This window comes from Rhipicephalus microplus, chromosome 6 (assembly GCF_043290135.1).
Source record: "Rhipicephalus microplus isolate Deutch F79 chromosome 6, USDA_Rmic, whole genome shotgun sequence".
Lineage (NCBI taxonomy): Eukaryota > Metazoa > Arthropoda > Arachnida > Ixodida > Ixodidae > Rhipicephalus > Rhipicephalus microplus.
Window position 1 is genome coordinate 166,119,203 of NC_134705.1, and position 27,949 is coordinate 166,147,151.

General features: G+C 47.7%; 1 protein-coding gene across 1 annotated transcript in view; it reads right to left on the reverse strand.

The window, feature by feature from the left end:
* LOC142766075 (sodium-dependent dicarboxylate transporter SdcS-like) overlaps positions 1 to 25,539 on the reverse strand; it is a 40,298-nt gene extending 14,759 nt beyond the window's left edge. Inside the window, exons 1-6 of the mRNA XM_075867908.1 lie at positions 25,417 to 25,539; positions 25,220 to 25,286; positions 23,138 to 23,257; positions 18,939 to 19,055; positions 17,849 to 17,929; positions 16,735 to 16,842 (exon numbers count right to left, since the gene is read on the reverse strand). Of these exons, the coding sequence (XP_075724023.1) occupies positions 16,735 to 16,842; positions 17,849 to 17,929; positions 18,939 to 19,055; positions 23,138 to 23,257; positions 25,220 to 25,286; positions 25,417 to 25,432 (509 nt within the window). The 5' untranslated portion in view covers positions 25,433 to 25,539. The remainder of the gene's footprint in view (positions 1 to 16,734; positions 16,843 to 17,848; positions 17,930 to 18,938; positions 19,056 to 23,137; positions 23,258 to 25,219; positions 25,287 to 25,416) is intronic.
* Positions 25,540 to 27,949: the final 2,410 nt, after the last annotated feature.

Consider the following 27,949-nt stretch of genomic DNA (forward strand, 5'->3'; position numbering starts at 1 on the left):
TCATGTAGGAACTTGTGTCACGAGTGCGACGATAGGCACGGAAGAGACGGAGGTGGCCGAAGAAGCTGCCATAGCCCTCGCGATAGCCACCACGGACGCAGAGGGGATAATAGGCGACTCGCAGGCGGCGATACGCAACTACGCCAGCGGCCGGATCTCCCGCGAAGCGGCCCGCATTATCCAAATTCACGAACGAAAATCTGCCGCAAAAACGACAGTTTCCTTGTATAGAACCCCGCCCACACGGACCCTCCGCTTGCGGGCAACGCGACTTCGCACGCCGCGGCTCGAAGAATTACACACCGGGCTGCGACGCCTGCCGACAGTCCCGATGTCTCGCACACTTCGACAGCGATGCGGGAATGGACGTGGGGGATCGCACGACCACTTTCAGAGACATCACGCAAAACTACAGACTGAACAGATGCAAATATCCACCACCCCACGCCAAACTAAACAAGAAACAGCAGGTTGCCTGGACACAACTACAGACACACACGTACCCGAATCCGGTCATCCTTCGCCTCTGCTACTCAGGCATTTATACGTCCTACGCGTGTAAGGCGTGCGGAGCCAGAGAGACGCTGCAGCACATGCTGTGGAAGTGTACCGGTAACGCACAGCAGTCCCCTACGAACCCGGTAGACATGGCGGTCTCGAACCGCGAGGCGCGATGGGAGGCGGCTCTGCTCAGCCACGACCTTGCTGATCAACTGTGGGCCGTCCGGCATGCCCAGGATGCCGCCCGGGTCCAAGGACTCGAGGCCGTCTTCTAGGCCGGGGTGCTTGTAGCCCCACCCCGCTCAATGACGCCGGACATGTTCAATAAAGTTTTTACTCACTCACTCCAAATATAATTCATTGTGTTTGTCAACAGACTACCAGATTGGTTGCACAGCAAACTGTGCAATGGAGTCGGGACTTCGTACTACCCAATACTGCTCCGACAGGTGGCACTACGTGTATGCAAAACTCCAGAGTCTGACGTATATGAGAAATATAAACTTTCACGCTAACCCCTGTATTCAGAAACGCTGCTGGACTTGAACTTGACTTAAAACCGCCTTTAATACAGTGCGTTCACAACGCGTCTGTGCATTTGTTCTGCCTTGGCATGGCATAAAGACAGAGCGTTCGCAACGCGCTTGTGCTGCATTGAAGTCGGTGGCAAGTCAAGATTAAGTCAAGCAGAGTTTCTGAATGCGGGGGTAAGTTTTCACAGCTTTCGCCCTCGAATACACACTAAATGGTCAGACTCACTACAATTATTTAGGGGCGATGCCCATATAGCGACAGCCGTTCGTCCCTCGTAGACGTTGTAGTAGTGTGTAACAAGTATAACATTTTGACCTCCAAGGTGGTGCCGGTGAGAGATTTCTTCTGCGCGTTGTTGAACAATAAAGGATAGTTCTCAATGTACATGCCAATGGCTGCTACGGGGGAATGAGAGACAGGAAAATTCGGCTTTTAGTTAACGCGCACGCTGCGAATTTTTTATTGTTCAACAATGCACGAAAGACAAGAAAGGCTTGCTACGTTATACTTGCTTGGCGTAACCTCCTAGGTTCTTTAGCGAGCGTTGGGCCGCAGTGCCATGAATACAGTGAACTAGTATATACCATGAACCCGAGGTGGTTAGAGGTGGGAAGTAGACACGAAGCGCAAGCCGTAAGAAAGTTGTGTGCCTCCTCTCGTTCAGTCCTTGGAATTTCCGCTGGATGGCGGTGCTTCTATATGATAAATAAATGATGAAAAGATGCGAGATGGTGGTACTTGGAGTGTTGAATAGGTGGACGAACGGACATACAGACAGATGCACGGACGGACGCACGGATGGCTGCAAAGACGGATGGACGCATGGACGGACGCAGGAGTGGATGCATGGACGAAAGCAGGGACGGACGCATAGATGAACGTGCGGACGCACGAACAGACGCACGCACGGACGGGCGTATGGACGCACGGGCGGCCACACAGACGCACGCATGGATGGACGGAAGCAAGAACGAATGGACGGACGGATGCTTCGCCCCACTATCCACCATTCACTCCGTGGATATGCTGCCAATTTTTTTCATGATGTCTATAGTCATCGAACGCGTATGGTTAGAGCTCTCTGCTCAATATTAAAATGTGCTCGTAACTATAATGATAAAAGATGTCACGCACGGGACGATTGAAATCTTACATAGGTGTGGATTTCGGCCTTGTACATTATATTCATTCTGGAAAGGTATATACCATCAAATTAGAACTGTGGCAAAAACGGTAGTCAGTCATATGGACTGCAAACGTGCTTTCACGAAGTCTTTGATTCCCTGAACAGTAGATCTCCGTGGCTTTGGTAGTAAAGTTGCGTTGTGGGTGAGGCCCACGGGACGGTGTTTTGCTCTCCCATAGTAGAGTCCCAGGTACTTTAAATCGTTAACAAGTTTTTCCAAACACAGCTTTCTGCTATATTAAGAGTACATCCTACTCCTAAATTGTCGAACATGTGTTCATAACACAATACGGGGTGGTTTTCTGCTGTTGCATATGAGCGCGAAGTACTGTAAATCATTACTTTACTGAACATATGCGTGCGTGACATTCTATGAAGTTTGCACAAATCACTAGATTTCAATGTTTAAATTTTCACATTGAGATAAACAGCCCTCATTTGTAAAAAAAAATGGCAGATCCCACGTACTGTGGGAATCGATGATATGCGAAGTACAAATGAGAAAGCTTTATATGTCACTTTAATGTCAGCAGAACGTTACGAGTTTGAGATAAATGGTGCCGTGCATGACCTCTTTGTCATGATTATCACGTTTGGATGTGTCTTTTACCTTCGTCATCTATTCACGTCACGTGATATTAAACTTGCTATATGTGGAGCCAGCGAAATGGTCGCGAGCGTGATATGTTGTCATGTTCTGACATGACACGCGTGTCAAAATTATCATGTTTGCACCAGTCATATATTTTCGTCAACCATTGACGTGACATAACATCAAAGTTGGTATATGTGGAGCTAGCAAAATAGCCGCGAGTGCATCATTAAGGGCCAAATATACTCCAAAGTAGCGGTGACGCGCACACACAAAGGGCACGGCGATGCTACGTTAACAAAACGCGAGCACTCTGACTCTAGGCATAGAGAAAGAAGAAGACAAGAGCGGACACTCCACGAAACCTGGCCTCAGGAAGTGCGTCACGACTACGTAACGAACTAGTGCTCTCACCAAACGTCAGAGGACGCAAGCGCCAAAAAAACAGTTATAATCAATGCAACAGAATTGTTTTCACAAATTAAAAATCATACGCCCAAATTTGGTATGTTCTTTATACATAAAAACGATTTATTCAACACACCTTACGCGATTATTTTTCTTCAGCCGTACTGTCATAAACACCATCCACCCAGCGACAAGCCCATGCATGACTGACAGCGAGAAGATTTCGTCGCTTTCATCAACGTCGGCTGCGTCGGCGTTTTCGTGCTTGAGATAACAGGTGAGGCACGTTTTCAAGCGGAGCTTGCTGAATGACACGTTGTTGGTCTTGTTGGGTCATTTTTTCAGAAAACGGTTACGCCTGCGCGAATAAGACACCATGCAACAAGCATAGAAAGATGCACACACACACGTTGCGCTTCGTGTGTGCGAGTTTGTTTCTTACGTGGCGTCTCATTCACGCAGTTGTAACCTTTTTCTGGAGCTTGTAAGGACTGGGAGGTTCGCTAAAAAGAAAGTTTGTGGCTGTATGCGGCGGCTAGACGGGAACATTGTGCAACGTATGCAGTATAGCAAAGGCGGCACGGCGTCAAGCCAGGGCGACGCGTGCTGCGTCTGCCACGGACGCGAGCGTCTGTGCGCTGAGCATAGCTGGGCAGCTAGGTCATAGGCTCGGTGCAAAATATTGAGAATCGTTCGCTGGGCCTAGCATGCTTCACGACGCGCTTCCCGAAGGCTCGGAACACGAATAATTCTTGGTGTGCCGGAGGCAAATCTGGACTAGCCAAGTGGCCATCATCTTCGTTTTTTCGCTAGCCTTGTGCCACTAGTGCAAGCTGCTCACAAATTTTTTTGACGTTTCTAATATAATTTTACCGCATAAATTTCAACTACGATTTTTCTTCCCAATGTACTGCTGATACTGCGTACGTACAAAGGTGTTCTAAAGTTCCCAGGCCGCGATACCATTGCATTACAAGGGATAGCGGCCTGGAAACTTCTGAAGATCTTTGTACGTGGTCTTGACGGATATCTTTGTAAGTCAGAGTTTTATGGGTCAGAGATGTATCACTGGTTTTGTATTGTGCATCGATTAGCTAATCATTCAAAGGGGTTTGTTGGCACACTTATGACGTGCACATATCGTTTTCGTAATTTGACAGCGAAGCATCCACTTACTAACATTTTCAGACCGCGCTGACGCCATGCCGTCCGGCGGTCCAAGCTACGGCAGCTACTGCTGTGTATCGTGGTGCTTCAACAATGGCAGAACCCACAAGAAGCCTGGGACGAGTTTCTTCCGCATACCATGGGACATCAGGTGTGTTGACGCTTTTGTATGGTTTGCATGTCTTTAGGCTTACTGTTCGTACTTGCTTAGTGAGGGTAACAATAAAAAATCACTATTCAAGCACTTCCCCTTTTAGCTGATAGTTCATTGCCAATGCAGGATGAAAGCATGGATGCAGTATGCTGGACGCGATGATCTCCTGAGTAAGCCGGCCAGCCTATTGTACGCAACGTACAGGGTTTGTAGCGACCATTTTACTGCTCAAAGTTTCACGGACCCTGGGCACACAAGGCTTACAAGAATGGCTGTTCCCAGTGTGCAACCAGCTGCACCATGTAAGTGATTGACTGAAACTCAAATATGTGCAATGGCAGCCACTTGTATTGAATCAGTGGCGACAGTTAACCGTGAAGATCTTTGTAGCCGATGGAGAAACCTCACTATAGAAGTAACACTTGGAAAGTCTTAAATTTTGTGATTGGATTGGATTGGATAAACTTTTATTTGGTCCTCCAAAACACAGATCACTGTGTTGCGGGCAGCTCCCACGTGGGGACTGAGATGCCAAGCTCTTCAGCCGCCTCGCGGGCTTGGTGGACAGCCCAGAGCTGATCTGCCAAGGACGAGCTGCGGATTGCCGCCTCCCATCTGGCAGAGGTGATGTGCGATAAATGAGCGAAATTGGTGCACTGCCAGAGCATGTGTTCTAATGAAGCTATTTCCCCACAATGTGGACAAAGATTACTTGGATATAGGTCAGGGTACATGATGTGTAACATTTTCAAAGTAGGGTACATCCGCGTTTGCAAAAGCCTTAATGTAAGTGCTTGGGGCCGGGTTAGATTTTTGTGAGGTGGAGGGAAAATCCTTCTAGACAGGTAGAAATGTTTAGTGAGCTCGTTATATGTTGTAAGAAGTTCCCGGTTATCCCCTTCACCGGTAGAACGCATCCTTGGGGAGGCACGGTTGAGGAGTTCTCGCGCCGCCTCGTGTGCTGCTTCGTTGAGATTGGGAGGGGAATCGTTGATTTGTCCAAGGTGAGCTGGGAACCAACTCAGAAGATGATGTGTTATGTTCTTGCCTTGCAGTATTTTCAGCGTTTGTTCACAGACCGTCCCCTTGGCGAACGCCTGTAGTGCTGCCATGGAATCACTGTAGACGACTTCAATGTTATCCATCTTGAGTGCTAAGGCGATGGCCACTTGTTCCGCAATGATTGGGTCTTTCGTCCTGACCGTCGCTGAGTTGACGACATGGCCAGCCCCGTCGACTACCACTGCCACAAACGCTTTCCCATTGGCGTAGGAAGCCGCGTCAACAAATACGACCCCTCGTTCCTCATTTGAGACTTGACGAAGTATAGTCCTGGCCCTCGCTACTCTTCTTACGACGTTGTGTTCTGGATGCATGTTTCTCGGTATAGGAGATACCGTGATAGTCTCCCTGATGTTGTCAGGGATATCATTGTAATTGCGTCTGATTGCTATTGGGTGTTGGCCCAGCTCCTGCAGGATCATTCTCCCCGACCTTGTAGTAGATAACCTTGCAAACTGTGCTCTCTCTTGGGCTTCTGCTATTTCTTCGAGCATGTTGTGTATGCCAAGCTCAAGCAGACGCTCGGTGCTGGTATGTATGGGTAGGCCCAGGACCTTCTTGATAACTTCCTGAGGAGCACATTCAGTGTCTCGGACTCTGCTCTTGACCAGTTGTGCATTGCTGCCTCGTATGTGAAGTGACTTAGAACAAACGCATGCATCAACCTGATGAGGTCTTCCTTGATCCCATTTCTTTTGTTGGCCACTCTGCGTATGAGCTGCACCGCACTGTCTGTTTTCCGAGTTAACTAGGCTATAGATTTGCTGTTGGCACCGGTAGACTCTATCAGCATTCCCAGGACTTTGATGGAGTCGACCCTCTGGATGGCATCCCCTTGATTTGTACGGAGATGGATGTCTATCTGGTTTAACGGCTTCCATCCCCTGGGCTTCGGTCCCCGGCGTGCAGTCCGATAAAGCAAAAGTTCTGACTTACTCGAGGAGCACTTGAGCCCGGAAGGGCGAAGGTAGTCTTCTACGGTGTCAATCGCCTCTTGCAGAGCGCTCTCAATCTGCCCCTCACTTCCACCTGTGCACCAGATGGTAATGTCATCTGCGTAGATGCTGTGCTTCAATCCTTCAATGCTCGATAATTTCTTTGACAGTCCAATCATGGCAATGTTGAACAGCATTGGTGAAATCACTGCCCCTTGTGGCGTGCCCCTTGCTTCTAGTTCGATTGCTGCGGTCTCGATATCTGCAATCTTCATCACGGCTTTACGATCTGTAAGAAAGGACCATACGTAGTCATAGAAGGCTTTCCCTAGACCAAGCTTGGAAATTGCTTCGAGTATGAATGAGTGGTGGATGTTGTCAAACGCTTTTTCTAGATCTAGGCACAGAATGGCTCTCACGTCTCTGGTTTCATTGTCAATGACCTGGTGTTTGATAAGCTTCAATGCATCTTGTGTGGATAGCCCTGCCCTGAATCCAACCATATTGTGTGTATATACGTTGTTATCTTCCAAGTACTTGTTTATCCTGTGCAGTATGGCATGTTCTGCGACCTTGCCGATACATGATGTCAAGGATATTGGCCTCATGTTGTCCAAGTTAGGGGGCTTTCCTGGCTTAGGAATAAGGATCGTGCTGGCCAGCTTCCACTGCTCTGGCACCCTGCCTTCTTGCCATGCTGAATTGATCATATCCCTCAGGGTTTCAATTGAATCGTCATCAAGGTTACGCAGGGCCTTGTTTGATATACCGTCCGGGCCAGGGGCCGACCTGCCGTTGAGATCATGGAAGGCTCTTCTGATCTCCTCGATGTTAAAGTCGCCCTCAAGACCTGGATTTGGCATACCCTGGTACTGTCTACTTGGTGGTGCCAATCCTCTTTTGATTGGGAGGTACTTATGCACGAGCTGCTGGACAACTTGCTGTTCTGTAGTGCGCCCTATCTCTTTATGCAAAATTCGAGCGATAACATGCTTTTGATTTGTTTTGGTGGTGTTTTCGTTGAGGAGATGCTTTAACATATTCCATGTCTTGCCATTGCGCATCTGACCATCGACGGAGTTGCAGATTTCGTCCCATTGCTGCCTCGATAGTGCGCGACAATGTTCCTCGACTGATCTGTTTACCTCAGCTATCTTCTTCCTCAGTCATCGGTTCAGGCGCTGACCCTTCCAACGGTTCAGTAGTGCTTGCTTTGCCTCAAGAAGATGAGCGAGCCGGCTATCCATTCTTTCAACCGGCAAATCTGTGGTAATGGTGGAGGAGACGGATTTGATGTCATCTTTAAACTGTTTGACCCACTGCTCCAAGCCTTGTCTGTGGCCATCTTGTTCCCTTTCCATCCTTATCTTCCTGAACTTATCCCAGTCTGTGAAGTGAAATTCTCTCTGCCTTTTACGCTCCACGGAGAAGGTAGTGGCAAGAATGCAGTGGTCACTCCCTAGGTCTACAGCAAGGTTCATCCACTGGGCCTTCTCGATGTTCCTTACAAATGTAAGGTCCGGGGTAGAATCCCTGCAGCAAGATGTACCAAGCCTTGTTGGTAGGCTGGGGTCTGTGATTAGGGTGAGATCAAGTTCAATGGCACTTTGCCAAAGTCGATTTCCTTTCCCAGTGTTGTACTTGTACCCCCATGTATGATGAGGGGCGTTGAAATCACCTGCTATGACGAGTGGACATTCCCCGGCGATATTAATAGCTTTCTTTAGAACCGTCTTGAACCCTTGCTTTTGTTTCTTTGGACTGCTGTATATATTCAGAATGAAAATGCTCTGACGGTTGCTGGTACCCGGCACGATCTCTACCAAGACGTGTTCCAACCGGCCTGCTTCTATCTTGAGGTCGTGGGTTACGTGCGTTAGTTTGTTGCATACGAAGGTGCAGACTCCCCTCCCTTCAGTATCCCCTATTACAGGCCGGAATCCAGGCAACGTTGCTTGCGGTGAAAGGGTCTCTTGTAATAATATAATATGAGGCTTTTCTTCGCTGCTCCTGATATACTGCTGCAGGGTTGCCTTCTTTTTAAGGTAGCCTCTACAGTTCCATTGCCAGATACGAAATGCTTCACGTAGCGCTGCCATCATGGTTATTACATGGGCGGCCAGAGCCTGATGCTGCACCTGTCGACAGGTTTGGTACCACTAGTATTGGTGGCCGAAGGGGTGAGCTTGGTGCATGAGGAGGCCTTGCTGTGTTGTGCAGATCTGCTTCGAGCTTTGTAATGCGCAAAGTCATATGCTCTTCCAGTGCCGCCACGCTTGATTGTAGCATACCCATCTGCTCGCTAAGATTGGCTACTACTTTGCTGAGCGTGTCAAACACCTCTTTCATATCTGACATGGTCGTTTGGTTGGCTTCCACGTGTTCTGCCATGACTGCCCTCTTTTTCGCGGTTCTCGAGTCCCCCACGTTTTCAGTCACAGGGACATCAACTGGCTGAGGCATTGACTGTGAAGATTGCGCGCTGGTTAGCTTAGTGAGAAGAATTTTTATTTCCTTTAACTCAGCTGATAGCCTCTCATTCGATTTGGTAAGTCTCGCGTTTTCTTGCTCTAGCTGTGCAATTCTATCATGCTCTGACAGCTTACCTGTCATCACCTCTGCCCCGCCGTTGCGCACTCGCTCAGCCCAGCTGCCTTTCGAAGTAACTGCAGGCGTCCTCCCCGGGTGTGAAGCCGTGATCTCGAACTGAACGCCAGGCAGCTGGCCATTCGGGTGCCGCCCAGGCTGATCCCGACCCTGATGGTGACCTTGAGAACTCGAGCGCCCCCGTGATTGGGAGCGGGCCTTGGGTCTAGAACCTCTTCTGGAACGCGACCTCCCCCTGGAGTGGGGCCGCCTTTCCTGTTCTTGTGTAGTCGGGATGCTCTGGGTCCCGTAGGCTGGAATAAACTGCTTGTCATTGATGTCTGGACTCGATGTGATTGATGCGTCTCGGGCTTCTGCGGCTGCTCGCGATCTTTCCCAACGTCTGCGTCTGACGACGTATGGCACTAAGAACCTGTTCTTGCACTCCTTGTCTGCCGTGGGATGGTGAACGTCGCACAGCCTGCATCTTGGATTGCACTGGTGCAGGCTATCTGGGTTCTTGATCTCGCAGCCTCTGCAGATTGTTTCAGCTGGGTTCGGACAGACGTCAGACCGGTGTCCCAGCTTTCCACAGACGTAACAAATATCGATGTTCTTGCGGTAAAGGGAGCACTGCAAAAGTGAAGGTCCATATCTCACGAATCTGGGCACCTTGTGTCCTTCGAACGCTATGATGATTGTCCCGGTGTCCTTGATTCTCTTCGCCTGCAGCGCGAGCGGGTTGTTCGCGTTCACAATCTTTCGGGTCAAAATGTCCTGAGTATCGCTTACGGGGATCCCGCGAATCACTCCTTTACAAGTGTCGTGGGGTGCCGCGGCGTACGCGCTAACCTCGAAAACTTTGCCTCCAATGTCAATTTGCTTGACCTTGAGGTATCTTGAAGCTCTGTCTTGGTCCGGAGTGCTTGCCACCATAATGTTCTGCTGCAAGTTGGATCAGATGATGTCCTGCATGGCCTCTTCCTCTTTGACGCCGGCCGCCAGTACTATCGCGTCTGGCACGGCTCCAGTGCATATTCTCGAGATATTTAATCCTCCACGTGGTCGTAGCACAATTTTGCTGAAGTCCTTGGGTAGTGGCGGCATGCGTCCAGCTCGCACGATTGTATGCTTGGTGTAATACCTACTACGACTGGCTCGAGCGTCTCCCGCAACGCCGGCCTCGGTCGAACCCTTGGCAGCAGGAACGCTAACCGCGGCTTGCTTATTCCTTGAGCGTCTCGTTTCGGCTTCCTTACAACCCATTTCTTCCGTGCAATCCTCTGGAGAGATGTCCTCTCCATCTACTTGGTATTCCATTCTCAGTTGCAGATACTGGAACGCGCAGAGCGTTGAGTCGCGTTGGCGCCGGGCCGGCGCATCGGCGACAATCGCCTCCTTGGTTTGGCCTAAATCCCCCGGTGGCGTTGCCGTGTAAAAATGTCTCAAAAAACGGTTTTAAAGTCCACTCACCGGCACAAAGGTGGTATCTGCTGATCTCTTGAGAACTTAGGCACACGATGAGAGTAAAAACTCGGCGACAAACTCGTGAATACCACAGGAAAGCATTCTTGAAAGCAGGAGCCGATCTTCACGCGTCCGCACTGGTCGGCACCTAGAGCGTCCTTCTTAAATTTTGTGAACTGTGGGCTATTACCTTCGTAACAGCAGCTTTGGATGTCTGTCGTTTTTTGATGCTCTGGACCTGCGCAACTTGTTTTGAAAGACTTTAAAGGGCTATTTCACGTTATCTTCAAGCCTGAGTGCACATGTACGTATACCTTTCATCAGTGAAAACTGCCATTGTTGATAATTCCAAAAATCACAAATTACTTGTTTCCTAGTTGGTGCCTTCTCTTTTCTTCCACGTTCGACCAATTTATGCGTTTGAAAGAGCTGTTTAAGTTTCCCCATGCTACAAGCTTTGTAACTTGTACCCACTGCACATATATGCAGGTTCTCTTAGCGTTGCTTCAAGTAGTGACTGTGACATGGCTGCAGAAGCTGCACTGCAAGGTGCGGATGAGCTTCAGTTTGTGTTATTTTAAGCCTCTTACTGACACATTGTCGTAATTTCATTTCTTCAGGACCTGCGATAGAGGCTTCAAAAAGCGGCTCCCACACATTGAGGTGCCCCGATGAACAGAGTGCGTTCAGTGTCGCGATTTCTTTTTTTTTACCCAAATTGACTGTTGACCAAACCTCTGCAGGTGGCAGCTCCCTTGTAGCTGGTGAAAGAATTTCTGCTGACTTCCTCTTGCCGGAGAAAATCTTAACCAGTCGTTCAGCTGTCACAAAAGGAACTTGTGTGACCGGTAAGTTGTATGTTCACTTCAACACCAGAGTGGATTGATATAGAGACTTCCGCAGGCCGCTCGCAAGATTGTTCCGACAGCGCTGTCCGAGGCACTGAACAAGCTTCACAAGACCCTCCAGAAGACGTCTCCGCCAACAGCTCCACGCCTGAGTGCCCTAGAGAAAATGGTGACTATGCTTTTATTGCAGCTGTTTTTAATGTGATATTTTATGTTTAGGACATTCTGAGGAAACTATCCTCAAAAGGACACTACGTGTGCACTTACAAAATGTAAGCGTGGGCTCTCAGTGATTTTCATTTTTTTTTGTGCATTGTCAACATTGTGAATGGTTTGTTTTTAGGTAGTGGAATCGAAAACTTTGCACCACAGAAAGTTGTGCACCTTGGGTCTGAAAGAGCGAGGAAAGTGCTCGTATGGGATTAGTTGTTCTTCGCTTTTACATCTATTTTTTGTTTATTGCAGTGCGTTCCTGTGTGCCAGCGACAATGTCTCCATCAATGAAGTACAAGCAAACCATTAAACATCTGCAAGCCAATGTAGCAGAACAGCGGAAAACTATCAAAAGACGGCGGAGACAGCCTCACCAAGCACCGTCATCGACTTCAAAGGCCCTTGAAATTATCCGACCGCACGTCACCGAGGAGGTTTTTAAACTTCTTTCTGCACATGTTCGCTTGAGGCCCAAACGCAAGGGCAAGCGGTTTCCCGTGTGGTTCAAGAAATTCGCTTTTCACTTAAACTTCCGAGGTCCGCGAGCATACCGATTTCTGGCTCCATATTTTTCTTTGCCCTCTCGGCGTTCATTAAGGAGGTGGCTAGCTAATGTAAAGATGATTCCAGGCATAATTCCAGGAATCCTTTCTTCCATTGCAACAAATAGCCAAGCTTGGAATGAACGGGACCGAGTGTGCGTTTTAGTTTTCGACGAAATAGCACTCAAAAAGAACTTGTACTATGATGCTGCAAGAGACGTTGTCCAGGGTTTTACAGATGATGGCACTCATCGCACTTCAACCATCGCTGATCGAGCACTGGTTTTTCTTCTTGTTGGCGTTTCGAGAAAGTGGGTTCAACCGGTTGCTTTTACTATAGGGCACACATCAACACCATCATCTGTTATGCATAGCTTGCTGGTGTCACTCATTTTGGAGCTTAGGAGCATTAATATTGCAGTGAAAGCAGTCATTTGTGACCAGGGCAGTTCAAATGTAAGTCTCGCTAACCAACTAAGAGTGACTGTAGCAAAGCCTTTTTTTGAAGTTAATGATGAGCGGGTATATTACATTTTTGATGTTCCGCATTTAATTAAAACAACGCGCAGTAATGTCCAAGCACACAAGTTATACATTGGGGATGACATCGTTAACTGGTCGCACATTGTAAGCCTTTACCAATCCTCACATGAGTTGCGGTTGCGATTGGCTCCAAAGTTGACTGAACAGCACGTTCATCAGAAACCTTTTTATAATATGAAGGTCAGCAGAGCAACTCAGGTCCTCAGTGCATCAGTTTCAATTGCTATCACGGCAATGGTGTATGCGAAGGTGCTGCCTGCCTCGGCCATCACTACAGCTCAATTTTGTGAGCGTATGGACAGGATTTTCGATGCCTTGAACAGCTCGAGTAAAAAAAGAACTTCGCAACAGCTGCGGCATGCAATCATGAAAAATGATTGAGAGTTGATTGACTTCCTCCGAGGCCCGCTTCCCTGGATTGCATCATGGCAGTTTGTTGGCAGACGTCAACCACAAACCATCGTAGGTTGGCAAATTACAATTCAGGCAATTTGTCAACTATGGGACGACCTCTCCAAAAATTACAATTTTGAATACCTGTTAACACGCAGGCTTCAACAGGATCCTCTGGAGAACATATTTGACCACATTAGGCAAAAACAGGGTTGCAACACCAGCCCCAATGTAGCACAATTTATTTATGGCCTGAAGCACATCTGCATAAGAAAACTCTTCAAGCTGTCAGAATACGAAAATGTCGAGGATGATGAATGTGACCTCCTCCAGGAGCAGCTCTCGCCATTCTCCCTCACCAGTGCGTCTCTTGTGGATAATGAGGAGTGTGCACAACCACAGCCTGACGACTTTCCCGCTCAAGACGATCTCTCTGAACTTGCGACAAACATTCACTCCCATATTATCGATGACTCCGCTGCGTATTATGTAGCTGGTTTTCTCATCAAACACTTCCTTCGGAATGCATGTGACGGTTGCAGTTGCCCACAGTTACTGAAAGACGACAGTGAGACGCTTAAGGTACCAACCAGTATTTCACAATGCTCAAAGCATACCACGTCCCCAGCAAACTTTTTGGGAATCTCACTGTGCCATCAGAAGCAGCTTTTGCATAAGTACAACAACTTGAATCTCACTTTCTTGCCATAGTTGAGGCCACTGCACATCACCTGAAAGAGTGCGATGCTTTGTATTACCATCTGTCAAGTGTTGGCGATTTTCATTTCTGCTCTGCTGGGTGTCGCGCGAAGTTTCTGAAAATGTTTTGCCGGGTTCGTTTATGTTGGCATGCGCGTTTTGTGAACCGAAACTTAGATAGGGTTAGGTTCCAGTCTTCAATCTCAGGCATACAGCTTGACAAGTTCAAAGGTTAGCAATTAGCGGCGGGTTTACACTAAAGTATTCGAGTTGAGCTGAATCCTGCAATAGCTTTGTTATGTTATTACTTCGTTACACCAGACTTCATTATGGTCTTATATGCTTATATTCAGTTCAACTGGACAAACCACTCCTTCGTTGCATACATGGCTTTGGTTACCCGCTATGAGGAGTAGGGACACTGTGTATTCGCTCGAAGTGATTTGCATACCCTAAAAAGATTGTTGGGGCGAACTGTACACTTTACTGTGACTCACTCTGTCACTGTGTTTGCTTTATTTCTCCAGCTCAAGTAACATATCGATAACAAAACCACTTGTTGAAATGTCTTCGAGTGGGTAAGGAACACAGTATGAAGTGGGCATAGTTCACGTTATCACGCTTTTCGTATTTTAGCTTCTCATCAACCTCTTCATCTCGCCCATCAAAATTTTCAAAAGAATACCCAAACTTGTAGCGTTTGATGGGGCTGTGGACGCTGCCATTTTATTTTTATATAGCTTGTGAGTGATAACGTACGATGTAGAGCCTTTGTGAAAAATAATGAGCCAAAGTGGTTTCCTTCTGCTATTTATTAGCCCTGTAATACCGCTCTCGTAGCACCAATTAAAGTCCACAATTCTGGATAAAGTGATGACTACAATCTATTTTAGCTCGCAAGCGTCACAGCAACACCCAGACGCAAATCACTTGGGATCATAAGTTTTGATGAAGGCGACGCATAACAAAAGCCACAAGACCTGCCAGTGTTGTAGCATAAAGTTTGTCTTTCACGTAGTGAGCAAGCAGCAAAGCCCTACCTTTCTGAGGACAAGCAGGCATCAAGTCTGCTTTTTTTTTTTTCATTTTGGACTAGCTGTTCTTAAGCACAGCCAGCTCACTGCACCTTTGCCTTTCTGCTATATTGTGTCGTGTGGTTTCTGTGCGCTCTTTTTTTCTATGCATTATTTCGGTTAACCCCAGGCGTGATTCGCGACTTCATTGCTGTGTATATGTCACTTCTTTCTTCTTCATCACCATTGTGCGCTGTGTTTTTGCCATAGATCCTTACTTACCCACTGGCCCGGTGTGTCATACTTCACCAGCTTCTCGGCTTTTGCCAACTCTAGCGATGTGTGCGTTGTCTGTGTTTTCTATGTATTTGTTACAATATTTGTTACAATTTATTTGTAAGGCGAGATGCATTTGTTGTCTACCTTTGTCATATTGTGCTTTTTATATTCTCATACTCTACCTTACCTTTGAATAAAACATTGCGGATGCTCTGTTTTTTTGACTGATATATACATTAATCACTTATTCCAAAAGAAAAACACAAGCGCGATGAATAAAACCGTAGTGAATTATCATTACCTGCATCTCTTTTTATTAAAACCTAATCGAAATAAAAAATACGTCACGACCGATTCGCACGAACCACTGAACAAAACAAAACAGGGAATCGCTAAATCAAAACGACCTACAAAAACTATCCATTTGGGCGATGAATAGTGGTCTGAAATCATGAACTTTCGTCATAGCCAAACGTCGGTTATGCAAAGTAATTCAAAATTTGCGCCAGTGAAACCGAAACAGGAAGCGCACGCCACTTGCTCTCACCAACCACTAGGTGTGCTAGGGTCGATTGGGCCGCTGGGGTCTACGGGAGTGTCCACTATTAACCTTTATTTCTCTATGCTCTAGGTGCGACCGGAGCGACTAGCGTACGTCGGCGCGGCCCGACGGCAACCGGCGCGAAATGCGACATGCTGCGTTTCGCGCCGATGCGTTACCCAGACAACACTGCATCTCCCTTTTTTTCTTGATGGAGGGACGCCGGACGCGCCGAAACGCGCTTGCGTCAAAGCAACGCAGCACAGAACGCACCTGCCAGTATATGGCAGGATTGGCGCCTGGCGTGGCAACACCGGAGTGACGCGACGTAGTGAACGCCGGCGAGCGCGCGCACCACGTCTCGTCGAAATGTATAGGCGCCTTGACTGTGACATGTAGACATGTTCTCACGTGACACGCATTTCATGGTTATTATGTTTGCCCCAGTCACAAACCTTCGTCAGTCATTTAGGTCACGTTATACGGAATTTGGCATAGGGGAATCTATAGCAAAACGGCATGTAAATATCAAAACGGCATAGCAAACATCATGAGTGTGGCATGTATAGTCATGTTGTAACATCACACGCATGTTGTCATAATCATGTTTGGATGTGTCATTTACCTATGTCGTCCGTTCGCGTCGCGTAATACCGAGGTTGGTACATGTGAAGCTAGCGAAACGGCCGCCAGCGCATCATGAGCATGGCATGTAGTCATGGTATTATATGACACGCATCTCATGATTATCATGTTTGAACCAGTCACATGCCTTTGTCATTTATTCACGTAACGTAATACCGAATTCGTTATATGTGACGCTAGCGAAACGGCCGCGAGCGCATCAAGAGCATGACATGCAGTCATGTTGTTACATGACACATATGTCAATTTTTATGTTAGGGTCTGTCGCTTGTATTCGCCATGCAATCATGTCATACCATACCAGTTTTGCAACATGCCATGTGAACAAAACCACCACAAGAGATCTAGGATCATAAATTGTAAATCGTGACATTCATGAAAGACATGTCATGATTTTCACGTTATGACTTTAGACATGCGACTCACTTGACTGACAGCTGCTCCTGGAGTCCGAACAGGCTGCTGATGCCGCTGATGGTGATGCAGAAAACGAACAGCAGGGTGAGCGCCGCCATAAGGATTCGTTCCTTACACCTGAGAACAGTGTTTCTTTTTTAGGTGTCTTTATTTTCCAGTTTTCAGTTCATTTGTGTATAAAGCACACATGTTTACATATAAATAAGTTTACACAAGGAGGTTCTACAGAAATCAGCTAAGGGGAACCTTCCGCCTGTCAGATGACGTGGGTTATATGTACTACAGTAGATTAACCCTCGTATTCAGAAACGCTGCTTCATTGGAACTTAACTTGCCGCCGACTACAATGCAGCACAAACGAGTTTCGAACGCGCTGTCCTTAGGCGGGGCCAAAGCAGCACAAACGCACAGACGCGTTTCAAACACGCTGCATTGAAGGTGGTTTTTGCTCAAGCTCAAGCCAAGGAGCGTTTATGAATACGGGGGTAAAACAAAGTCAACGACGTGGAGAAGGTATACAAAGAAAATGTAGCACAAACTGAAAATATTGAAAATAACATTATTACGAGTACAATAAGAACACGAACAGCTTAAAACCTCGACGTTAACTAGAGAAAACATTCAGCGACGAGCAAGGACAACTTAAACATGCTGCAAAGCGAAGCTCCGCTGTCTGTGTATACTAAGAGGGCGCATTAGATCTGCACACGCAATACGCATTCTACTCCGTGCACCGGTGGGCAGGCACCCTTTGTATAGAAGCCGTAGAAGGCTAGGGCCAACCCTAAAAGTTCATGCTGTTTCTAGAGGATTACCAATATTTTTGCGATTTTTTTGTCTGCACTGCTTGCCTCAAATAAAAAAACACAATTAGACCGCAGTCACATTTAGCGCCACAAGGCGATGCAAGATAGACGACAAGGCACCGTGCCACCTTCAAGTGACGTGACGTCACTTCATTGCGTAACACATCTTTCATACGCAAAAAAGACGGTTAAGATCTTCTGTCGTCTTGTTGAGCCAAAAGTTACAGTGGATAAGCACAAACCAGCTCATGAAAACATGGTCTTACACAACAAAGAGCGTAGTTCTACAAATTATACTAAGAGAGAAAGTTACTCACGTAAGCTTGCCCAAGAACTTTCGTTTCTTCTTGATGATTTCGGTGATGACGTTAAGGGTGTCTCTGTCTTCCTGGATATCGCTGCATGAACGAGGCACAAGGAGCGGCATGCTAATGTAATTTTCGTTTTAACGCTCTAAGATGAGGTAAGCCTAATTTTCCCCTTAATACCCCTATTATACGGAAAGCTTTAACTGCGGTTATGCTTACCCATAGTTTGCAGGCTCAACCACAGTTAACAAAAACGTGGCTTGTCATTTCTCAACGGGCTTTGTTAGGCTATGGGCGGAGGCAGATATGTTTTCAGGTGACGGGGGGGGGGGGGGGGAGGCTCATGAAGTGGAGGTCATGCAGGCAGATGTGGTCGAGTGTCATTTTTGGGGTATGTAGCCATGGCGAACGAAAAAAAAATTAGGTTGAGCAAGGGACCGGTGTGCCAACCCGGTTTCATTTGGGCATGCTCCCACGCTACAGCGTATTCAGCGTTCGCTACAATAAGAGGCCGCTTGAAGCGAACAATGCGCAAGGAGATTCGCCTGAAGAAACGAGCAGCGACATGGCTGCACTCTTTCGTTCCTTCTTCCGAGGACCGAAATGCAGCAGATATATCTGTTGTTTGCTATGCTCCTCAGCGAGTCTCCTTTTCCCACCCAGAGTTTTTATTGACTATTGTTTAGTGACTGAATTAGCGTTCGCCGAAATTCTTCAAACAACAAGTATACCTGCCTAGAGGGTGATAGCCAAAAGGTGGCACACCGTGCCCATGCCCTCCTTCTCCACTCGGATATTTTTTTTGCCATGGTATACAGAGCGCAAAATGACCATTTAAGACGTTCTTTCCCCCCGCCCACTCGAAAAAAATTCCCCTGGCTGCCTATAGTACTTGCACCGGCCCACTGCTGATACACTGGCAACTTGTCCGCCATCTCGTCAGGGCGAACACGGTTATAACACTAACTGCGATTACATCCGTCGCGTATACCTAACTTGACTTTAGTTAGCTTAACCGCGGTCAAGGCTGCCCGTGTGACAGGGATAAAAGCGTGGCGGAGAACGCGTGTAAATTATAGTCCATGCCGGACACACTCACTAGGAGCGCAGGAAGAGGTAGTAGGTGATGAATGCGCACAGCAGGACGGACACGGCGGCCACGGGAAGACCCAGCAGCGTCCACGACAGCGCAGTCACGGCGTCGTAGCCGTACGTGCTGCGGGGAAGCCAGGAATGTGAAAACTCACTCACAAACGCCCACTAATCCACGCTTCTTCAGTAAGCCAGCAACAAGAAAACGACTCGAAGTCACCCTATAATAATCGTTTTTTTTTATGTCAGCAATAGAAAAACGACTGAAGAGCAATCACTAATGCGCGCTTTTTAACAAGCCAGCAATAAAAAAAAAAGATTCGGGAACACCAACTAGATAGATAGATAGATAGATAGATAGATAGATAGATAGATAGATAGATAGATAGATAGATAGATAGATAGATAGATAGATAGATAGATAGATAGGTAGATAGATAGATAGATAGATAGATAGATAGATAGATAGATAGATAGATAGATAGATAGATAGATAGATAGATAGATAGATAGATAGATAGATAGATAGATAGATAGATAGATAGATAGATACAGTCAAACTCGCCGAAGTTCGATGAGAAAAACGTCGCATTTAAAAACGCGAAGTATACACAAATCGTTGAAAGCTTACGAAAGAACGAAGCTTGTTCATATTAGTGTTTAACGTGGCTTTTCTGGCTGATGCTATGTCTTTCCTCGGCGCAAACAAATTAACTACAGAACCGAAACACATGCCGACACATACCACGCGAGAAAGTCCCAACTCCAGCGTCTTAGCTAACGTGCAAAGCTGGCTGTGGCACGCACGGTAGAAGCGTGGGAATTTCGTCGCTCGCATAGAGTTTCCCAAAATTAACTAGATGGCACTCTGGCGCTGCGATCGTCCAGCGACCATAGGAATGATGAGTAGTACACACATTTGCGTAGTCTTCGTAGTTGCGGGTAGCGAATAGTACTTGTGGCTTCGTTTATTGCAGGTTACGGTTTTGTTTTGAAAGAAAGAATAAACCCCTTTGAACTTAGTGACTTGATTCGAAATGGTAAGCCTAAAAGAATAAGGTTGTGAAGCGCAAACGGTGAACATTTGCTAATTTATGTTTTCGTGATAAAACAGCTCCAAGCCTTGCGAACACGAACGGAGCCAGAAGCAGGCCAGAAGTACAAATATTAGACAAATGTGTCTACTACCCATCATTCCCATGTTCCCTGAAGTGCCCTGTGTTGCAGCTCCCATAGACGCTAGCGCCAGAGTTCCCTCTAGTATATATTCGCAGTGAAACGCGAACAAAAGATGACAGCAGCACGGCAGCGAAAAGAGCGTATTCAGGATCAGCTTTAGAGCAAGACGCCTGCTTCGTTGTCGTCCCGAAAAACCACCTGACCCACTAGCTGGAATCGCAAAACATTCCTATCATCGTTCTTTTTCATGTAAACACGTGCCACTTGCCCCTCCTTATAAGAGCATCGCCCGGATCCTGATTCAGACCCACAGTATTTTTTTTAACGTGCAGTCAGTCACTCACATACGGCTTCATACGCGCTACATGAACAAGTTCAGGCTGGTGCTGACGACGCCTCGGGCATTGGGGACTGTCGGAGACAACCTCGTAGGTGACTTCACTTAGCTGGCGCGATACTCGGTATGGCCCGAAGTATCGCCTCAGAAGCTTCTCGGACAGTCCACGTTTTCGTACGGGTGTCCAAACCCACACTCTGTCACCGATTTTGTACGTTACAATTCTATGGCGAGCATTGTAGCGGCCTGCGTCGTAGTCTTGTCGCTGGTGGATTCGTAAGCGGGCGAGCTGCGTAGCTTCTTCCGCGCGTTCAGTGAACACGTCAGCGCCTGTGTCGGTAGCGTCCCATTCATGTGGCAACATCGCATCCAGCATAGTCCTTACCTCCAGTCCGTGAACCAAGCTGAATGGAGTCATGCAAGTCGTCTCTTGTTTAGCCGTATTGTATGCGAACGTGATATAGGGTAAACATTCGTCCCAATTCTCATGTTGGACATCCACGTACATCGACAGCATGTCTCCAATCGTCTTGTTGAGGCGCTCCGTTAGTCCATTCGTTTGCGGGTGGTACGCAGTGGTCTTACGGTGAGTCGTTCCACTAAGCATCAGGACGTGGTCTAAAAGAGCTGCCATAAATGCTGTTCCGTGGTCTGTGATCACGATAGTCGGGGCACCGTGGCGTAGCTCAATATTTTCTATGAAAAATCTCGCCACTTCCACTGCGGTGCTCTTTTGAATAGCTTTTGTTTCGGCATACCTGGTTAGGTAGTCTGTTGCGACTATAACCCAGCGATTCTCTGCAGTAGAAGTAGGAAGGGGTCCCAAAGAAGCCACTCCTATCTGTTCAAACGGTGTACGTGGAACCTGAACTGGTTGCAGCTGACCGGCGGGTCTCTTTGGAGGTGACTTGCGTCGCTGGCAATCGAGGCAAGTGTGAATGTGGTGCTTGACGGCTGTTGTGAGTCGTGGCCAGTAGTATCCCTGCTGTACTCTTGCCAATGTGCGAGTGTAGCCTAAATGGCCAGACGTCGGCTCATTTTGACATGCTTGGAGCACTTCAGTTCGAAGGGGTGCAGGAATAACGAGCAAATAAGGAGCTCCGATGAATGAAAAGTTTCTTTTGTAGAGGACGCCATTGCGTAAGCGAAACGACGATAATGTCCTTGCAAAGACTCTAGGTGCCCTGGAAGAACGTCCGTCCACGTAATTAATCAAATCAAGTAATTCAGGGTCACCTCGTTGTTGTTGGGCAATCGTGGACGCAAGAACACCAAGGAATCGTCGTCGTCAGAAAGAGAAGCTGACTGTACTGGTGATCGAGACAGGCAGTCGGCGTCCGTATGGCACTTCCCAGACTTGAGTATGACCGTCATATCAAACTCTTGTAACTTCAGACTGCACCGTGCTAATCGGCCGGTTGGATCTCTTAAATTAGTCAACCAACAGAGTGAATGCTGGTCACTTATAACTTTGAAAGGGCGGCCATACAAATACGGGTGAAATTTCATAACTGCCCAGACCACGGCGAGGCATTCTTTCTCAGTTGTTGAATAATTGGCCTCAGCGCGTGTTAGCGTCCTGCTTGCGTAGGCGACCACTCGTTCCGTGTCTTGTTGCCACTGCACAAGCACAGCTCCGAGGCCTACATTGCTTGCGTCAGTGTGAAGCATTGTTGGCGCTTGCTCGTCGAAGTCACACGTGTCAATATATTAAAAACTCTATGGTCGCTCATGCTCGGCTCGCGCCAAGCCGGGCAAACTAGGCACGGTGGCTGCGCGGACTATCTCTATCGGTGGACGTGGCTGATAAGCAACAACGCAGAGAGCAGTGTCTTTTTTTTTGGAGGAAGGGGATGTGGACACCTTTCGTTTTACCACGAGTTGAACATTTCATGAATGGTCACTAATCAGAGCCACACCTCGGCGTCCGCCTGAACGATGGCCATGCACTAACGCTATCTTCTTTCCTGCGTGAAAGTAGGCATACTTCATCTGCCTGCGAAAATCGACCGTGGCCTCGCCATTTTACGGACCCTTAAATGACGATAGCTTCTCTGTATGAAAATATTTCGTTCCGCCTTGAGACTCAATCGGCATACGGTTCAGGTTTACGTATTTTTGGCAGTTATTTTTTTAGTACGACTGGGTAATATAGTAGTTGGCGCTTTTCCTCAAATTGCGATATGATTACGAAAGACGCCGTAGGCAGTGCTCGACGGCTCAGCCGAGATCGCGGGAAGGAATGCCGGCCGCGGTGACATCATTTTAGGCGGAGGCGAAAACGCTGGAGATCTGTGCGTGTCTTTGGATACGGGTGAACGTTAAAGAATCCCAGGTGGTTGAAATTTACGGAATAGTCTAGTGCAGTGTCCTTCAAAATATCGTTGTTTTACGACCATTTAACCACCGCAATTATATAACAACAAATCATGCTCATCCTACATAAATCCGTGTGATAAACATAAATATGCAATTACCTTTATTACAGTTGCCCTTACATCTAAACATTTTACGTGCGCTTTAGCGGGCACAGCTATTCTTGAGAAGCAGCGGTTCTATCGTAGCTCAATATAAAGTCCGTGCCGCTGTCGACAACTTGGACCATCCCATGAAAAATGTGCGAATTTTACAAGATTTCAGGGCACATCATCCGAGACATCCGTTATGTACGAAGCAGAGATGCGGCTCACAAGTGAAAGTAGTCCCGCAGGTAGAGACCCGACGTGCTTCCCAGGATGGTGGCCATGCAACCGACGGCGCTGGTGTGCGCCACGTTGATCAGCAGGGCCTTCTTGATCTTGTGAAACCGGCTACAAAGATGAGCATGACGATGAGAGAAGATTCGCAATAAAAACAGCTGACAAAATAAAAATAAATAGTAAAGCAAATATTGTGGATGTGATGGAAGAGCAAAAATAATTCAGTTAAGAAAGAAACGAACGTGTTGAAAAAAGAAAAGTCACGTATAAGGAACGAAGGAAAGAATGAAAGGTTGATGAAAAAAAAAGTTGACGGCAGGTAAAAGCCACAGGCCCGTGTACTCTACGATGTCAGCACGCGTTTCAGAAAATCAGGTGGGCAAAATTTCCGAAGGCCTCCACGACGGCGTCTTTCATAATCATATCCTGATTTTGAGACGTAAAAATGAGATTATTATTAATATTATTATTATTATTATTATTATTATTATTATTATTATTATTATTATTATTATTATTATTATTATTATTATTATTATTATTATTATTATTATTATTATTATTATTATTATTATTATACGTTGACGACACACATGAAACAGAAACGAATTTCCCAATACGATTATGATATATACGCCCTCAGTGACATTGCACCCCGCCGCGGTGGTCCAGTGGCTAAGGTACTCGGCTGCTGACCCGCGGGTCGCGGGATCGAATCCAGGCTGCGGTGGCTGCATTTTCGATGGAGGCGAAAATGTCGTAGGCCCGTGTGCTCAGATTTGGGTGCACGTTAAAGAACCCCAGGTGGTCAAAATTTCCGGAGCCCTCTAATACAACGTCTCTCAATATCATATGGTGGTTCTGGGGCTTAAAATGCCACATATCAATCAATTCGGTTGAATAGCAAGAAGACAGAACGAAATAAGAAGACAACAAGAATATAAAAGACTATAATGAAAGCATATGAAGCGAAAACCAAGACTTTCGAAGAACAAAATAAGGAATGACACACTTTGAAGGGTGACTGTAGTTCCGCAAAACTCTACCCCCCCCCCCCCCCCCCGCTCTTCTCGGAATGGTCGTTTTTATTTCAGTGTCAGAATGCGTACCCGCACGCATACAAATGCATACACTAACAAGGATTAAGTATATAAGCACCTCATCTGCTCCCCTTCCAAAAAAATAAAGAATCGAAAAATCTGGCTGCGCCTTCGAGAAGTGTTTTCTTACGTCTGTACGACAGAGCGGTTCAAGATCAGCTCGAGTCTGACTATCAACTGTGAAGCAAATAGTCTTACCTGACCTTTTGCTTAGCATTCAGTCAGCTATTTTTTTACATAAACGGGCAATTATTACGTCTCACTTTGTTAGTTTGTGTCAACTACATGTGGAAGTAGGTTTTGCTGTGCAAGCGTATGACTTGCCTTAGCATTGGCAGCGCTGAATGGTGGCGGCGAGATGGAACATTGGTTAAAGGGGCCCTGCAAGACTTTTGAGCATAGCCAGAAAACCCCGCCGATCAGTAGGGTAGTAGAGGCTTCCGACAACACGCGAGCCAAATAATATAGCGCAGCACGCCGCCTTGAATTTACAATATAGTATCAAAGTCAGCTAAAAATAGCTTTCTCTGTTCTCGACAAATCACGGAAAATAAGCCCAGTAAGCCCATCTGTCAGCCATTGGCTGATTTGAACATGGCGCGCTCCGTTGTTACAGAGGTCTCCGCGAGAGGCCGCCACTTGTTCACGAGTGCGCACGCGATCGCACTCAGAAAGCCGTGTATTCAAAGAAGAAAAAATGCTTGAGGTCACGAGGCGCGAATTACGTTATTTGTTTGCCCCTCCCATCCCTCCCTGCTCAGCATCCAGCGCTTTCGTCGGGACGACAGAAGAGAGAATGTGATTGCAGCGTGTGACAAACCTTAGTAACTCCGCTGGTACTGGACGGATTCTTGAAATTTTTGCGGCGTTTAATTTGTGAGGTAATACGCTTTTCCAGTGAATTAACTCCATGGTTACTCAAAAAAGGGGTTCAGGGTTCCTTCAAGTGAATGAGCCACAATAAACCACTCACTGCGCTTCCAGAAGGAATACCTTGGCCGTGTTTCGGTGCCTCAGTATGGGGCTCTTCTTCGGCGCGTCTGCAGAAACGAGAAGATCGAAATTACACGAGCAATGAAGGCAGCACGTATACAAGTCGGCATCAAACAACACACCCCACATACTCTTCCACAGTGGAAAATGTAGTGGCACCCTCTAAAGACAGTTTACCTGTTGCGTAGTGCATTTATTTTTCTTCGACAAGAAGACCGAATACAGCATTCGAATAACTTAACACGACTTTACTGCCTGACCCCATGTACGAAATGCAGAGTGTAAGCGAGTGGCTTTATGATAGAGTGCCTCGATGCGCTCGTTCACCTCTCACTCTACTTCATGACGCGACACCCCGCCCTCTTTCTACGGAGAGGAAGAGGCACGCAGTTCAGTGTAGCTGGGCGCCCTCTCTCTCTCTCACCACAGAAAGAGGGCACGGTGCCGCGTCATACAACCACTCGCCGACACGCTGCGACACGTCCGTGTGGTCAGGCTCTTGTGCACGGCGCCTTTACATTCTGGCAAAGATCTGCGTAATACACACACACACACACACACACAAACACACAACACACACACACACACACACACACACACACATATATATATATATATATATATATATATATATATTGCCACGAGGAATTGTTAAGGCGCAGTACAACGCAGACGTTGTTAAAAGAGGGACGCTGACGGCATCGCTACGACTCATGAAGCCCGCCGGAAGGCACGAGCCGGCCCAGCCTGTGCACGAGCTGCTACCGAGCAGCGGAAAAGCAAAGAAGAGAAGAAGAAGAGGACGACGAGCGTTCGCTGCTTTCTCCCAGCTACTGTGTAGTTCTTTTGGCTTTGGGCACAAGTTCGCCCTTATTAAACCTTGTAAATAGGACGTCCCGGTTGTGAGGTTGTTATATCCGTTACATTTTCTGGTGGAGGTGCTGGGTACATGATTCCGAGCCCCACGCAAGAGCGAAGTCCAAGCACTGACCAGCCGCAACCAGTGGAGCTTACACCGGTGCACCAACGAGTCAGCCGCCGTATCCGAGGAGAGTTGCCAGAATTTGGGCCACTCCCTTCTGTATCAAGGGCATCGGTGACGGAGACAAGCGCCGCCACCACCATGACGAGCCAAGTTACGCCGGCACAACTCATCGTAAGCCAACCGGTCATCCCAAAGGTGTTTCATGGTGACCCATACGAGGACGCCGAAGACTGGTTAGAGCATTTCGAGAGAGTGGGAAATCTAAATCAGTGGAACGAGGAAGGCAAGCTGCGTAACGTCTACATTGCGTTGGAAGACTCTGCACGAGTGTGGTACGAAAACCACGAGGCATCTCTGACGTCGTGGCAAGAGTTTCGGCGGCAGCTACTGAGTACGTTCGCCAACAGTGATCGCCGGGAAAAGGCGGAAGCAGCTCTCCGCACACGGATTCAACGAACGAACGAAACTGTCGCGATGTACATCGAAGACATGTCCCGCCTTTTCAAGCGAGCTGATCCTGGCATGACGGAAGACAAGAAAGTGCGCCACCTCATGCACGGGGTAAAGCAAGAATTGTTCGCGGGACTCATCCGCAATCCGCCCCGTACTGTTGCTGAGTTTCGGTCGGAAGCAACAACCATCGAAACGACGCTTCAGCAGAGAGCCCGACAGTACAACCGCGACGTAGCCGGTGCATCCGCAGGAGTCTACTCAGCAGGCGTCGTGGATAATCTTGACACATTGCGCGAGCTCGTCCGGTCTGTTGTCAGGGAAGAATTAAGGAAACTGCAGTCACCTGATGTCACCCCCGAGCTGTCTCTTGCTGAAGTTGTCCGAGACGAAATTCGACAGGCCATGCGGGAGCCGCGGAGTGATGTGCCGGCGACACGACGGGCGGTAACGTACTACGAGGTGCTCAGGCGACCTACTCTGCACTGTTCGCCGATCGAGACACCAAGTACTTATGTGCAGACAATGCGCAGCCCGCCTGAAATCGTAGAGGCAACACGCACTCCACCTCGTGCGAGAGAGATGATGCCACGGAAGAGCGATGTGTGGCGAGATGCCACACGTAGGCCCTTGTGTTTCCACTGTGGAGAGGCTGGCCACCTGTACCGATTCTGCCGATATCGTCAAGCTGGTCTTAGGGGATTCGCCATCAATGCACCGTGTCCGCGAAACGGCGAAAGACCTTCCGAGATTGAAGAATACCTATGCTCACGTCGGGAATTTGACCCGCCTCGTCGTCATCAACCACGCTCACCATCCCCTATGCGCTACCGCTCGTCTAGCCCACGTCCCTTCCCAAGCACGTCTAGGCAGCGTTCGCCTAGCCCAAATCCGGGAAACTGAAGAGGGCGACCTGTGGAGGCGAGGCCGCTGGCGACTTGGGATATGAAGATCCTCCACTGCGGTACGAGCCTGATAACGACGACTGTTTCCAGGTAAAGGAGTGCAGTACAGAGAAAATTACTTCAGACTTGCCGTTGGTGATTGACGGACTAGAGCTCAATGCTTTGATCGATACTGGTGCGGATTATTCTGTGATAAGTTACGAATTAGCGAAGCGACTCAAGAAAGTTCTGACCGAATGGGGTGGACCTCAAGTACGTACTGCAGGTGGTCACCTCATAACCCCTTCCGGCCGATGTACCGCAAGGGTCATGATACGGGGCTTCACTTACGTCGGTGACTTTGTCGTCCTGCCTGTGTGCTCGAGGGAAG